The following is a 16,145-nucleotide window of genomic DNA, read 5'->3' as shown; positions in this document are numbered from 1 at the left end:
AAAAATGAAGCCACGTTTCCCAATTGCGGTTTTAGTGCAAAAATGAAGCCGCCTTTCCCAACTGCGACTTTAGTACAAAAATGAAGCCGCGTTTCCCAACTGCGGCTTTCACTATAATGACGAAAAAAAAAATATTTTTTAATGATGTGGCGCCTATGTGGCATCAAAGAGGCCATTTTGAACAATAGTTTGAAAATGTGCCCATTTTCAACATTAAGTTTCAAAAATGGGTCATTTTGACCCAAAACTCGAAAAATGATAACAATTAATTAAACACTATAGTTCTTGACAGCTAATGAAATCTTTCTTTTTTTTGTTTATTTGAAAGGCAATCGTTTACATATCCTTTAGATGGAAAGTAACAAACCAGCTTTTGATAATGGGTGGTTGAAAAATTCTTTTGTTTATATTTTATAATCTTGTACAAAGATTTATATAAATGAAAGCCCTTTACTTTTAATAAAAAAATTTTGATTGGGCGGATGCTAAGTGAGGGTAGGTGTTGTTTCCCGTAATGTTTTCTTCTTTTACCTTTCAATAATGTTATATACTTTCTATATGTGTTTGGGATGCTTTTTGGGCACCCTTTCTCTTTATATATATTATCTTGAGTCGACATATAAAAAAAAATTCTTAGTGAAAATTAGGAGAGAAGAAAGGTTGCACCACCCAACACATAAGTGTCATGTAAAAAATAATTATAAGTAGGTTACTCGCCATGTTTGAATATTTTGAGTTAAAGTTTGACCACTACATCTCATGTATGAGCTCTACATACGGGTTTTGGGCTAAAATAACCTTATTATGGAAAAAAAAATTTCAGTTTAACTATTTTGCCAAACTTATTTTCAAAATGATAATTTTATTTTCACATATGAGCCATATCATTAGAATATAATTTTTTTTTTAAATTTAAATTGAAGTCTCAATTACCAACTGAGGTTTTAATTGACACCTTAATTGATACTTGCGACTTTATTTTTGAATCGAGTAATTGAGACTTTATTTTCATGGGAGAATGATCTAACACTTATGACGATAAAGAAACCATATTAAATATAAGTTTTAAAAACGACCTAAAAGATATATTTTTGTATTCAAACCTGTCATTTTGACTCAAAATTCCACACATAACCCAACTTGACCAGCCTAGGGCTGAGCCCTAAGCTCCAACCCAAAGGCAATCTCCAACATATTTGTGAGGGAATTTCATCCCCTTCAACTTGTATTAAAATTTGATGGCTACCATTTAATTTAATTTCAAACATTTTCATTATTTATTTAATTTTGGGTTTGTCAAAAAGCCCAGTTCGAAACCCAAGTCGAATTAAGCTCTTAGCCCAGCCCAAAGAAGTTTGTTGTAAAAGAAGCAAAACGGAGAAACTAAAACGACGTCGTTTGGTGTGAACATCTGTTTTCCTTATTGAGGATAGACAGTGGCAGTGGTTGTGGTGCACCCATCGTTCAAATGCTTCATCTGCAATCTCTCTCTCCGTCACCACTTCCACCGCTCTCTCTTTCCTCCAGACAACCCATCTCTCAGTTTCTATCACACTGTGTTGGTAATCATCCCACCTGGAGTAGGAGGAGAAGATCATCAGCAAGCTCTGTTTCTACTGTTCATGCAGTTGATAAAGATTCACAGCAGTTCGAGGTTGACCCAGATAAGGCCCGTGAAGCGCTTCAGAAGCTCGATCAGCAGCTTCAGTCTCTGTCCCAGAAACAAGTTACTCCTCCCAGGAAAACTGGTACTTTCACTCTCTGTATTTACACTTGCCTCCGTACGTACTGATGAACTTGGAAAAATTTTTGAACTTCTGATGAAGTTTTTTTGAGGGTTGCAGCGAGTGTGATTTGATTTTCATGTAGGTGGTTGCTTGTAGATTTGTGGGTTGGATTTATATTCTCTGTTTGACGAAACGCACTTTTTGTTTTGCTTGGTTTGGATAGATATATGTGGGTTTGCGTTTGCTTGAACGGCCATGGATTGGAGACTGCCTGCTATGGTTTTGGTTCGTTAATTTTCCAGCAATTTTCTTTGAGGCCCTGATCAAGAAGTTGTCCAAATTGATCTGTCCATGGCTCTACTTTTGCAATAATTTAATTATTCAATCCAATGCTTCCCAAATTGTTCAAGTTCCAAAATTTTGTCTAAAGTCAGGCTAAATTAGTACTAGGAGACAGACCAAAATGTGACCATCTTCAGGCTTTAATGGTAGACAATGTTCCCTCTTCGGGAGTAAGTTCATTGTTGGAATTTGGGGTGATTAGAACCAATATACCCCTTTTGATTATCTAGGGCTAGCATGGATTTGAGGAGTGAAGGTAACCATGTTGGATGTTCTGTTTTTTAGCTTTGTAGTTGAAGAATGTGGTTACCAGTTCAGAGTATTTTAGTAACATTTCAATTCATATTTCTTATGGATTCTCAAGAAGAAAGAGGTTATGGTCACTTTGGGAGTAGTGGGTGTGGCTTATGCAGTGATGTATGTGTTCTGTGGTGCAGCTTAACAGATAATTCATTGTTGTAATCTAGTATAGGTGGTGCCACATATGTTCTTGCTATTATTGGAACTTGGAAGGAATTTCAATTTTGGTTTTTCGGTATCATGGATTGTGTTAAAATCTTAGTCTGCAAGAAACATTTCTATTTCCCCGAGACATACTTACACTGCTGTTAGAGTCAATTTTTGATGTTAACATGAAGCAACAAGCAGGACAGGTTTTGGAATGCAATGACTATTATCTAAAATTTAGATCTCTCTTTCAAACTAATGGGCTTTGTGACCAAGTCTGTGTCATATTATAAAGGCTCATGTTGATGTACATATATTGCAATCATTCTTTAACAGCTAATGTTTTTTGGACAAGTGGTGGTGTAATATGGTACTAGAGTGTTGGTTCCCAAAGGTCCACAGTTCGAACCTCTTTGGCTCTTTCTCGAGTGTGAGTATGAGATGGAGAGAGTTCTCTATCTGTGGATTTTGAGAGAGGTGCTGACTAGATAAGAAGGCACAATGAACTGCCCATCCCTTGGTTAAGAAAGCAGTGAGCTTTTCAGAAGGGAGCTTTGAAGCTATACAAACAAACTGGTTACTTAGACTATTAAAAATGATCTCTGTTGACCTATGAAAGATAACTCATATTAAGAATTATGTATAAGCAGATGGATTTCAGTTACCTTTGGCCTTTTTGGAGAAGCCCCCATATGTGGGATGGATGGGGGTTTAGTGTCATGCAACTGGCTGCTATCTGTTCATAAGTATAGGGAATATTGTGTTTGCCTTTTGGGTTCACAATTCTTGCCACTGGTTTACCACCAGAAGGGTTAATAAGATTCAGGTGATTCGTACGCAAGGTTGTGATTATTTAGAAACTTCAATGCAAGATTATGATAGTTTAGAAACTTCAGCCAAAAAATTGCACCGATGAACTTTTCTAATTTAAACATTTTCTTCTATATAGTATACGAGATGTATGTGGTATCTCAGCATTGTATGCCATATGATAGGTTAGCAAATTGTGTTACTGATTGAGCTCGCATATTTCTTCTTTTTCCTCTTTGGATTGCTAAAATCAGCCTTTGAGTTTTAAATGGCTTAAAATCAGAAACAAAAATGTCAAAAATCTGAGGAATTCTAATCTAAATTTGAAGCTTTCCCATGACATAGATTGGACTATGAGTTCAAATTTGCACCAAGGATCAATCTACATTTTGATACCTCTCTCAACAAGAGTGCTTTTGGTTGGAAGTTTTTATGATGATCGGGTTTGTGCTGGTAGTTGTATAGGCTGCTTTCAGTTTAATTCTTCAAGAGCTGCATAAGATTTATACATACAGCAACGGTTTTTTTCTTGTGGCTAAGTTATTAAACATACCTAAGAGAACATGATAATTGTTGGGACGTCATTTGTTTGTTTGGCCCTGGTGCCTAGGCTTGGAGCCAATGCGGCGCCCAGAGTGGCCTACCCAGGATTCGAACCTGAGACCTTAAGGTCTTTGCAGTTGCCCTCCTGGTACCATCTTGGCTGCAGGAGGGCAACCGCAAAGACCTTAAGGTCTCAGGTTCGAATCCTGGGGAGGCCACTCTGGGCGCGCCGCGCAGGCTCTTCAGCCTAGGCACTAGGGCCAAATAAACAAATGACGTCCCAACAATAATCATCTATATATAAGATTAACTTTTGAAAGCTCAACAAAATCGGATTTCTCCAATGTGTTTGAGCTGTATGGTTTGCTTTAATGGCTGTCATTTTCTATAATGGTCTCATTCTCAATGAAGTGTTGAGTAGAAACACAATAGAATCCCTCGATTTCCAGGGAAAGATGTCCTGCTTTTTCAAGTAAGAAGTCATCCTTCTTTCTGGGGACAATGAGTTTGAATTCATTTACATTTGTAATCCATTGAGTAAAACTTAGTATACTAATATCATCTGTGTTTGTAATCAACTGCAGCTTCAAACCAGAATCTTGCAGGGGATCAAATGAGAGAAGAACCGGTGAAGTTGTCGGGATCGTTTCTAGCATATTCAGCTCTTGCACTCCTCATCTTCACCATTTTCTACAATGTACTATTTCTTACAGTGATACAACCCTCCATAGATGGACAATAGCCAGTTTTAACTACTACTGCTACTGTGACAAAAGCTCCAAATTAGCAGTTTTGAGATGGTGGCTTCTAATACCAGAAGCTGAAGTTTTGGCTATTTGTAAGCCAAAAAAAGGAAGATTTTTATTTTATTTCGTTGCTGAAAACTCAAAGCAATTATAAGAATTTCCAGGCCTTGTTTGGCCTTTGGACTAATCTAGGCCTTGTTTGGACTAGCGTTTTGCTTTTAACTTTAGCTAGAAGTTGAAATTAAAATCATTCTTTTGATGGGATGGTTTTATATTATTAGACATTAAATAATTTCTCCTTTTTTGCTTTTAAATTTAAGCTTAAAGTTGAAATTAAAATAATTATTTATTACTTATTTTATATATTCATACATTGGTGTTATCATCCATAATTAGAGATGACAATGAAACGAGTTTTTATGGTATCCGTTCTGCCCTACCCTAATAGGATGAATTTATAATTTAAATAAAAGGGTTAAGGGTGGGTTTGGGATGAGGGCAACCCGTCTTGAACCTGCCTGTTGTCATCCTAAACATAATCTATATTATTTGAAAATGATAGCTCTTGAAATAACATTTTTTTAACCAAAACATATATAAAATTGAATTCACTTAATATTTTATGGTTTCACTTTATATTTTTGTAGTTGAAATAAGTTTGAAATTAGCATCAAGCACTTAGTAATATTGAAAGTTTTTAATGATTTTGTTAATGGACATTAGAAAAAAAATCATTATAGTGGAAAATTCAATCAATATTATTTATAAATTTAATTCACTTGCTATTTAAAAAATATATTTATTAATCAATGGAAGTAGAAAAACTTCAAAATGTTAAAAGGATGTTCTAAGCATGGAAGAAAATATCGAGATATATTGGTGATATATCGTGTGTATCGGAGGTTATGGAAGCGATATTTGGTGGAGAAATATTGTTCTGGCGAAATTTTGGGAAAAATCTCCAAAAATTGGCGATATATCGAAGATTTTTCTTGATATATCGAATGATCAACGCTGGTCAACGACGGTCAAACCTGCTATACAATGCTCCTCAAAAATTCCAATTTTGTTTGGGTTGAGGCCACCTTACCTACCACTAGGGCAAGTTTGCCCCTTGTTGAATATGAGACACTAAAGATATATATTTAAAGTCGTCATACAAATAAAATATTAAAAGAATATTTTAGAGAGCAAATTAATTATAATTATTTTATAATTAAATACAAAATTTTATTTTAATTGATTACCAAAAATATAAAAATTATCATGATAATTTTCTTCATGTTTTTAATATCATTAATAGATTAATTAAATATTAAAAAAATGTACATACACCACAATTTATTTTATATCATTTAATACAATTGAATTAAATAGATTATAATTTTAATATTAATATATATTTTAAAATTAGATATATTATAATCAAATATCATAATATTTGATGTAATTTGATAGTAAATGTACACTTATAAAATTCATATTTTTATCGATGCATATGATATTGTTATCAAATATGATAAATCATATTATATATATCAAATTCTTTAATAAAACAACTTTAAAATATCTATTATACTTCTAATTACATATTTATGAAGTTTTTATTATATTTTTATAAATTTTGATCAATTTTAGACCTATTGATATTTTTTTTCTCCGATATATCCGTAAAATCCAAGTACCGATATATATGTGATAATCGATATTTTAATCCTGGGTTCTAAATCCCATGATTCTCTCATTTATAATTTTTTTTTCTCCTTATTTCTAATAATTTAGGCAATTTTCATAATTAATTTTTTTTTGCCATCTAGCTTTAAGAGACTCCCATATATAGCTATATAATGCAATTTGATTAAAATTTCAATAACATTTTTAGAAATGAAAGAGAATTATACTACACCTTTAATAAAAAAAAAAAAATTTGAATATTTCAATATTTTTATGAGCTTTTAAAATAATTTTATTCTTCACATTTTAATGTAAAATGTCATTTAATATTACTTTTTATTGAAGGAAAAATATATCTTTATTAATAAACATTTAATGTTATTTTTTATTAGATAGCCCATTATTTAATTTTTAAGTCTAAAATAAAAAAAATTATATAACTAAAAAAAATTGAAAAAATAGGATAAAACAAATTAGGAAATGTTGGGGTGGTTTCAAATTAAAATAATTTAATTTTATGATAAATACTTAAAATAGGAAAATAAAAAAGATTATTTAGAAAAAATGGCAGATTCATAAAAAATCTAAAATCCTCACTCTTCACCTGTAAAATAAAAAAGAAAAAAGAAAAAAGAAAAAAAAAACCCTAATATATATTTTTTTTCATATATATTCCAAACGAAAAAAAGGTAGGAAAACAGCGGAGGATTGGTTTCATGCATTCTCTTTCTCTCTGTCGTTGAATCTTCTGAGAGAATATTTGAGAGGAGAGAGAAAGGAGGGAGAGAAAGAGAAAGGGTTGGGAGTGATGAGCTTTTAATCCTTTAATGTTATTGTGCATGATGGGTTCGCCGCATTGAATTCCTCAGTTTCACCTTCTTCCTCCGTCCCCAACCTCTTCTTTTCCATACCCATCTGAGTTTTCCTTGGATTTTCCTCATTTTACATCCCCCAAAAAGAAACAAAGGTTTTTTTCCTTTGAAAAATCCTTGTTGGGTTTTTGCAGTTTCATGATAATTAAAAAAACTGTCTTTTTCATGCAAAATTGTGCACACCCAGATGGGTTTCCTCTGATTTTCTCATTTTGCACCCGAATGAAAATTTCACCGTAAACAAAGAAAGAAAATAAAAAGAAAAAGGAATGAAATCCTCGGTGGGTTTGTTTTTCTTTGACATTGTTAAAGTTCTGTCTATTTCTTACAATTCCATTTGTTTTCAAGCTTCCAAAGTCTTCCATGGTCCTCGGAGATTTTTCTCAGCAGCACACATTTTCTTTTGTTCTTGCAAGGAAAGTTTTAACTTTGATTGGTTTCTCGTTCCCTGCTCAGAAACATCAGATTTTTGCTTCTGTTTGATTGATTTGAGGCATTTGATCATGGGAAATTGCTGTGCGTCACCTGGTTCTGAGAAAGAAAAGAAGAAAGAAAACCCATATTTAATTGATTACAATGTGCTTCACGGATCTGTCAGTAGGAACAGGGGCCCGGTTCTGAAAGACCCAACTGGGCGTGACATTTCTCTCAAATACGAGCTCGGACGCGAGATGGGGAGAGGGGAATTTGGGGTAACGTATATGTGTACTGAGAAATCCACAAACGAAAAGTATGCCTGCAAATCGATAGCAAAGAAGAAGCTTAGAACTGCTGTAGATATCGAGGACGTGAGAAGAGAGGTGCAGATTATGAAGCGTTTGCCTAAGCACCCGAATATTGTGTCGTTGAAAGACACATTTGAGGACGAGAATGCCGTTCATATTGTGATGGAATTGTGTGAAGGCGGAGAATTGTTCGATAGGATTGTTTCGAGGGGGCATTACACTGAGCGGGCGGCTGCAGGTGTCATGAGGACAATTGTGGAAGTTGTGCAGGTTGAATTTCGCCCTTATTTTTATTTATTTATTTATTTATTTTTGGTTTCTTTTGAATTTGTATTTCATGCCTTGGTTTGGTTTTGCTTGGTTTCTGGTGAATTCCGCTTGGTTGTTGAAATGGTTTTCAATGCTCTTGTTTTTTGTTTGTTATTTGTTGATGGTTTAGTTTTAGGTTCCGTTTGGTTGCTGAGAAAAGCGAGGAGCAGGAGGAAAAAGAAAAATAATTTTGATTCATATAATATGGTGTTGTTTTGATAAGGGCCGTTCGAAAACTGTTTTATGATCTATAGAACAAAAATTAAAAGAAAAAAAGAAAATACTTTTGACAACCAGATCAAACAAAAACTATTTTCTGTTTTTTGAAATAGAAAATCAGGTGTTTTCGGATAACCTTTTTAGTTGTTTTCATTTTTTTTTTTTTGATATTTTTTTTTTCTCATTTGTTTTTTGAGTAATGTTTTTTAAAAAATAATTATACAAATATGAAAAATAATTAAAAATCTAGAAAACATGTTAAGAATATTTTAGGTCATGAAACAGACTTTGATTTTACAAAACATTATGGAATTTTTTTTAAAAAAAATTGTCTCTAAAACTATTTTTTGGAATTGTTTTTTAAAACACTTCCCAAATAGGGCTTAAGTATCATTTTTGATGTGCTTACCGTTTTTGTTTTTAAAATAAAAACCTTCTACATAAAGTAGTAGAATGTTGTCTATGCTTTATGTCATTAAAAATTATTTTAAAAAATTTAAAATTTGAGATGTTAAGAAACCCCAATTTTTGTAAATAGTTTTTAAAACCGTAGTTTTTCAATATAAACCATTCAAAGTTCTTATATCTTATATGAAAGTTACTATAGTTAAGCCTTTGTAAAATAATACTCTTGGAACCAAGAGAAATTGTTATCTTAGTAGTAAGTATTTATTTATTTAGAGAGCGTGTTATGTTTCTATTAGAGTACTTGTACATGAAAAAAACTTACTTGAAATACTGTATACATTTTAAAAAATTAAGGACGTTCAATTTAGGTACGAAGAAAAGATGAACAACTTTAGATGCATATTTTGAGAAAGAGTTGAATCGAGAAAATAGAAGTTGTAAAAAGTTACTCAATTCTATATTATGAATTTTTGTTTACTATTTTTTTTATGTACTTCATCAATTATTAATTTATATTTCTTTGGGCTTTGAGGATTTATAAGAATATTATTATCTTATGCATTTACTGAGGTTATTAATTTAGCACCTGGATTCGAGTTCGGACTAGACGAACAAGAAGTGTATCCAAATGGACTCTAAGCTAGGAAGTATATCAAATTTTCTTTCCAATCAATTTGTAAGGTTTATATAATGTATTGATAAGGATATATTCTATTATGAGATTTTTTTTTATAGGAATATTAAATATGCATATTTTATAATTAATTAATTAGGTTTTTTATATACAATATTTTAATGTAATTAGGGAAAATAAAAGAGAAGATTTTGAATTGAAAGAGGATTTTTTTTTTTTGGTGAAAAATATAGGAAGGGATTTTTGATTGAATGAGTGTCTTTTTAGGTGTAATTGGGGCTTTGGGATTTGAAAGCTATGAGATGACAAATCTCTTTCAGCAGAAGTAAAAGTTCTTCATTATTTTCATTGATACATGTAGGTTTTTTAGGTTGAAACATATAAATCTTTGTGTGCTTTGTGTGTTATCTATTTTTATTCGATTATTTTCTTCTCTCTATTATTGTTATTTGTTGACAAACCGGTATCAAAGGTTTTTTTTTTTTTATCTAGAAAAACCAGTCTTTCTAGATTTTTTTATATGGGATATTCTTATGTATTAGAGCGTTTTCCAATATGACAACTCTGTGTAGAATTGATATGGTTATGAATGTTGATGTTTATAGTCCTACAATGAATTATATCTCATGTAGCTAATTGTATTTTGCTTAATTTTTTACGAGGTTGATATGGTTTTGATTTTTATTACCTATCAATGGTTTGATTTTTCCCTCTGTTTGCCTGGGGATAGGAAGGAAAAGGGAGGAAATAATTTGTTTTATGTGGTTTTTTCTCTTGGTCTTTCATGAAATGGAAATCTTACATCAATTGAGCCTAATAGATGTATTAGTCTTAATGGGGTGAGGCTTTGTTTCCTTGGGTTTCAAATGGCGAAAACTCAAGGACCTATTTGGCAGTGGAAGAGAAATGTTTTTGGTTTTCAGAGACAGAAAAAGTGAATGTTACACATAAAAGAGTTCCTGTTAAAGTTCCAATCTGTTGGCTTCTTTTTCTTTTCCTTGTTTTGTTCTTCTTCCAGAAAAAGAAAAAAGAAAAAATAACTCTTTGTCTCTTCTTTTTTCTCTGTGGTTGGATGACATTCTTTTCCACTAAAATCTTTTGCTGCTAAAGGAGGCTATTCTTGATTTCAGCTAGATATATGATTCATGCAACAGAAGTTGGTTTTCCATGCAGTAAGACTTGATGCTTATATGTTTTGAGTACACGTCATACCATGTGTTTAGACCTCTATCTGCAAAATCTCTCTGTCTCTCTGTCTCTCTGTCTCTCTGTCTTTCTCCCTCTCTCTGCTATTAATGATTGATAATGGTCCCTTATAAATTATCTTCTCCCTGTGAAATAACCTTGTTTATTTGCACTTTGCATTGTAGATCTGTCACAAGCATGGAGTGATGCATCGTGATCTCAAGCCAGAGAACTTTCTGTTTGCAAACAAAAAGGAAGCTGCCCCCTTAAAGACAATTGATTTCGGGTTGTCAGTCGACTTTAAACATGGTACTGCCATTGCATTTCTCAGTTTGGTTTTTGTTATTATGTCACCTTCAGAACCCTTTTTAAGATCATTTTTGGCCTTTTGTTTTCTTTTTTAAAATTTCATATCTATATACAAAATTTGCCACTTCCTACAGGCGAACGATTTTCTGAGATAGTGGGCAGTCCTTATTACATGGCTCCTGAGGTTCTGAAACACAATTATGGCCCAGAGATTGATATCTGGAGTGCAGGAGTTATCCTATACATTTTACTTTGTGGCATTCCACCTTTCTGGGCAGGTTTGTTTCTCTACTTTTGATGGTCCTAATATTTTGTTGGTTCACAAACATTTAGTTCCTCAGATTCAATTTTTTAATTTCTCATAAAATTTGTTATGTTTTGCTTGCAGAAACTGAACAAGGGGTAGCACAGGCAATTATTCGTGCAGTTGTTGATTTTAAGAGAGACCCTTGGCCTAAAGTTTCTGATAAAGCAAAAGAACTTGTGAAGAAAATGCTTGATCCAGACCCTAAAAAGCGGCTTACAGCTCAGGAAGTGCTTGGTAAATGCAATTACATTAAGTCGGTGCTCTTCATATTTGTTAGAGGTTTATTTGTTCTTCAATGAGAAGATTCAAATTTAGGTCAGAAATGTTCCAACTCTTCTGAATGCAGATCACCCATGGTTACAAGATGCCAAGAGCGTTCCCAATGTTTCTTTAGGTGAGTCTGTGAAGGCAAGGCTCAAACAATTTTCCATGATGAACAAGCTCAAAAAGAAAGCCTTGCAGGTAACGATTCTAACATGACCCCCAAAAAATTACGGACTTATGCATGATTACTGAAGAAAAAATTGTGATGGGTTCTTTTGATCTTGACTGGGGTTCAGCCCTACATGTCTCGGCAACCCCCTTTTTAATAATTGGACTTTCGTATTTCATATCTACAGGTGATGGCAGAACATCTATCCATGGAGGAAGTTGCTGGAATAAAGGAGGCATTCAAAACAATGGATATCAACAACAGAGGCCAGATAAACCTTGACGAGCTTAGGACTGGATTGCACAAGCTTGGCCAACCAATTCCTGATTCAGATCTTCAAATCCTAATGGAAGCTGTAAGTACTGTTATGTGTGCCCAATCTGTTAAGAAGGAGACGTTTACCCCAAACTAACATTTTTTTCCCCAATCTCATTAAAACATGATGATGGATGAATGATATACCAAACTCTTTGCAGAAATGGCGTCTTTTCTCCAACTTCTTTCTACCTTTCCCATGAAACACCTTTATTTATTTTGATAGGCAAATAGATGGATTAACAAGCACCACAAAGGACGGGGGTTGCAACGCACATACATTGGAAGTATACATAGAGCACCCAAAAAGGAAGAAAAAAGCAAGAATGATAGAAGAGAGGAGGCTTCAGGCTTCCTAACCCAAAGCCTGGCACCACCTAAGTGTAGTAAATTTAGAAACCCCTAGGGAACCCTTGACCATTCCAAAAGGGGTTTAAGAAAAGGCTCTTTCAGTAAAACCTGGCACCACTACCTCTGGGCCTAAGTGTAGTAAGGTTGAAATATTCAAAGAACAAAGTAATTTCATCAGGTACCCTCTTTAATGAGGAGCTGTAAACAGATTCGCATGAAACACTTATGATCAATGAAAGTTCTTTATTCTTCTAATATTTAGAAAGAGCAAAGAATAATAAGCCAGTTAAAAAAAAAAATTTAAGCTCAAAATGGTCATGATTATGGGGTTTCAAACTGTTGAGCTTTTCTTGAAAGTGGATAAAATTCTCAATGTGGTGCAAGCTCCATAAACTTGAATGAAATAGTGAAATTTATATTTGAGTTTTGGCTGGTTTTCTTCAGTTGCCAAAATCTTTTACTTCCAGCTCTCCTTTCTATTCCCTCAATCACTTCCCTAAATTTTTCAGTTTGTTACCTATAAAACATCAGGCTTATTAGGTTTTTCTAGGTTTTACTAATTGATTAACTGTGGTTTCTACAGGCTGATCTTGATGGAGATGGAACTCTGAATTATGCAGAGTTTGTTGCGGTTTCAATTCACATTAAAAAGATAACAAATGAGGAACACCTGCACAAGGCTTTTGCATTCTTTGATCAAAACCAGAGTGGTTACATAGAGATTGAAGAGCTACGAAATGTCTTAGCTGATGAACTTTCCACTAACAGTGAGGAAGTGATCAATGCCATTATGCATGATGTTGACACTGATAAGGTTAGTGTATTTACCTTGATATAATTCATGTTTAGTCAAACATGATCATGAAAATTGGGTCATTACTAGTTCTTATTTGCATAAATTTTGTTTTGGCACTCTGGCTGTTTCATTGGTAGCCTCATCCTGCAGCTAATAAAAAACCATGGGTTATTCAGAACTTCAATTCATACTCTTTCTCGTCTTTCCACCATTGTCTTTGTAGAGCCTTGAACATTTTCTACCCTGTGCTCTATATTTCTTTGTTGGTTCTGTATCACAAGGCCAAATCATCCTAGTTGTCTATGAAAAAATAAAAAGAGGCCAAACCATCTTAGTTCAATTATATATGATTCTAACATTATTTATCTTGTTTCTAATTCCTGCAACACCCGTTCTAGCCACATGCTTGTCTCATGACCTCCTAGAAGTTGCTTGAAACATGACATAACCTTTCAAAATTTCCCTTCAGTATGCTGTACATAATCTGCACCCCACAAGACTTTTGGGGGCTGCTTTTCAATTTGACCACTCCATTTTCTGTTCCATGGCGCATAACTTGTTCTTTAAACCGTTGCAGGATGCATGGCTTGGTTTTTTTAAACTGTTCCATAAATTTTTTGTTCATTATGATGTATACATTTCGTCTATGTTGCTTACTTCTATCTTACATATCACCCTGCCCTTGTGCATCTCCCAGTCAAAAAGGAGGGAAAATCATATTAAATCTCAGTCAAGCCAATTTCTAACCTTTTTGATTCCATAGCTCATTATGTATACAAGATTGTAAAATTAAGTTACTCATCCTGTTAACTTGCAGGATGGGCGCATAAGCTACGAGGAGTTTGCTGCAATGATGAAGGCTGGTACAGATTGGAGAAAAGCATCGAGGCAATATTCACGAGAACGATTCAACACTCTCAGCTTGAAGTTGATGAGGGATGGGAGGGATGGGCAATGAGGGTGAATGTTGAGTTCCAGAAAATTATTATTCTTACTGTTAAAAAAATTTCCTTTCCCCCATGCGGCCTTTTGGGGCAATGTAGGATTGGGCTGAGGGTGTCGATATCATTTCAAGTAGCTGTGCTTAGGCTTTCTTTGTTCAGAGATAGTTGCAGGATAAGAGAATTAGTGTCAATTGTGGACCACAATGGTTGTAAATATTTGAATTTTGCAATAAGGCTCTTTCCATTGAAAATTATTGTCTATCTTGTGCTGTTGATGACAGGAGTCTCATGACCTCTTTGTTGTCATGTTTGTCTTTTTCAATTTTCAATATAGAAATACTAAACATTCCTTGAGGGGTTTTGTTTTTGGTTTATTCAGTGTCAAGCCCATACATGTAGCTCAGGATTTGTTGTAACAACTCAAATCTTTAATTAGTATTACTATTTTCTGTATTGGGTTATGGTTGTTTTATCAACTCAAATCCTATGTATCATAATTTTCTTTTAATCAGTTTTTTGTTTTTTAATATACTCATTTTACAAAATAATTTTTTTTATTATAAATTAATTTTATGATTAAAAATGAAAAAAATTAAAAATATCTATAAAATAATATTAATATATAATATATAAATTATTTTTGCATATTAAATGACATGATATAAAAAAATTTATTTGTAAAATTTAAATATTTTAATCATGAATATTGTTAAATAAAACAAAATTTTTAATTTTTTTAAATAGGAAATATTTGAATGTGATATAATTTTTATTTTTAATATTAAAAATAATATATATTTCATATTATTTTTGTTCATTTTAAAAATTAAATATAAATATGATATAACATATCTCATTGAATATGTCATCTTAAAATATTATATTCATAAGATATGTACAAACAAGTATATCATATCTCATTGGAAATCATATTTTAAAATATACATATCCTATATCCAATATGATATAATATCATATTCTATCATATCCCGTCAATCAATCGTAACCTATATATTAACTGGGATTGTGCCAATATGAAAAGGCTCATGCCTGTTTGGTATTAGTTTTATTTTTCTTTATTTATTAGACACCACAAATTCATTGGAATTGAAATAAATTATTAAGTATAACAAAGGCATGCAAGCACCATATGGACTGTGCCAATGTGAAGAGGGCTCATGGCCTGTTTAGTATCTGTTTTATTTATTTATTAGAAACCTCAATTTCATTGGAATTGAAATGAATTGGTAAGCACAATGAAGGACAAGGTGTCTTTCCAAAAAAAAAATACAAAGAGTTGATTAGGAAAAAAAAAACATAGAAAAAGTAATAAAAAAAAACACTAAAAAAGAAACCCAAGGATGGAGGTGCATAAGTGACAGATTCCTAAAAGGTAATAGTTTGTTTTTCAAAGGTTTTAAAAAACACTTCAAATATAAAAAAAATATTTTTTTAAAAAAAAATATTTGACAAAATTTTGAAACTTTTAAAAAATAAAAAAAAATCACTTATAATGATTTTTAAAAAAGCAATTTATAAGTGACCATCTCAAAGATACTTTTAAAGAAAACACTTTCACTAAAAATACTTCGAATAAAACTACTATTAAATACACTCTAAAAACCCGTTTGACAATGATTTTAAAAAATGTTTTTAACTTTTTTAATACTTAAATGAACAAAACTTTTAAATGTTATAAATGTTAAAAACATTTTCTAGAATCATTACTAAACACACTCTAAATTTAAATGATTTATAATTTGTATAAGATTAATTTTGATTAAAACATTTTTAGTCTATAGCATTTTTAAAAATGATTTTTGAAAGAAGCACCTTTAAAAAAATGATTCTCTAGCATTTTAAAACTTTGTCAAACACTCGACTTTTATAAGGAATTACCAAGTATTAAAAATCACTCTTAAATAGAGTGTGTTTGAAAATGATTTTAGAAAACGTTTTTAATCTTTTTAATACTTAAAGAGATAAAAAATTTCAAATGTTAAAAAAAATTAAAAATGTCTGTTAGAATCACTATCAAACAGACTCCAA

General features: G+C 32.3%; 2 protein-coding genes across 3 annotated transcripts; both read left to right on the top strand.

The window, feature by feature from the left end:
* The first annotated feature begins 1,444 nt into the window (after window positions 1–1,444).
* Window positions 1,445–4,879, top strand: LOC117915890. Its single transcript, XM_034831631.1, has 2 exons — window positions 1,445–1,748; window positions 4,454–4,879. Exons 1-2 carry the CDS (start codon window positions 1,469–1,471, stop codon window positions 4,609–4,611), a joined length of 438 nt encoding a protein of 145 aa, XP_034687522.1. The 5' UTR covers window positions 1,445–1,468; the 3' UTR covers window positions 4,612–4,879.
* Window positions 4,880–7,013: 2,134 nt separating this feature from the next.
* On the top strand, window positions 7,014–14,450 carry LOC117915835 (calcium-dependent protein kinase 8-like). Of its 2 annotated transcripts, XM_034831543.1 has the most exons (8): window positions 7,018–8,156; window positions 10,827–10,950; window positions 11,085–11,228; window positions 11,339–11,491; window positions 11,604–11,719; window positions 11,878–12,045; window positions 12,940–13,170; window positions 13,970–14,450. In XM_034831543.1, the coding sequence occupies exons 1-8, from the start codon at window positions 7,431–7,433 to the stop codon at window positions 14,108–14,110; spliced, it is 1,803 nt and encodes a 600-aa protein (XP_034687434.1). In that variant the 5' UTR covers window positions 7,018–7,430; the 3' UTR covers window positions 14,111–14,450. The 2 variants fall into 2 exon arrangements, with proteins under 2 accessions (XP_034687435.1, XP_034687434.1); XM_034831544.1 differs by lacking the exons at window positions 12,940–13,170; window positions 13,970–14,450 and adding an exon at window positions 12,232–12,900 and having other exon boundaries at window positions 7,014–8,156.
* The last annotated feature ends 1,695 nt before the right edge of the window (window positions 14,451–16,145 follow it).

This window comes from Vitis riparia, chromosome 6 (genome assembly GCF_004353265.1).
Source record: "Vitis riparia cultivar Riparia Gloire de Montpellier isolate 1030 chromosome 6, EGFV_Vit.rip_1.0, whole genome shotgun sequence".
NCBI lineage: Eukaryota > Viridiplantae > Streptophyta > Magnoliopsida > Vitales > Vitaceae > Vitis > Vitis riparia.
Note: the sequence above shows the minus strand (reverse complement) of the source record. Positions and strands in the feature narration are given on the sequence as shown.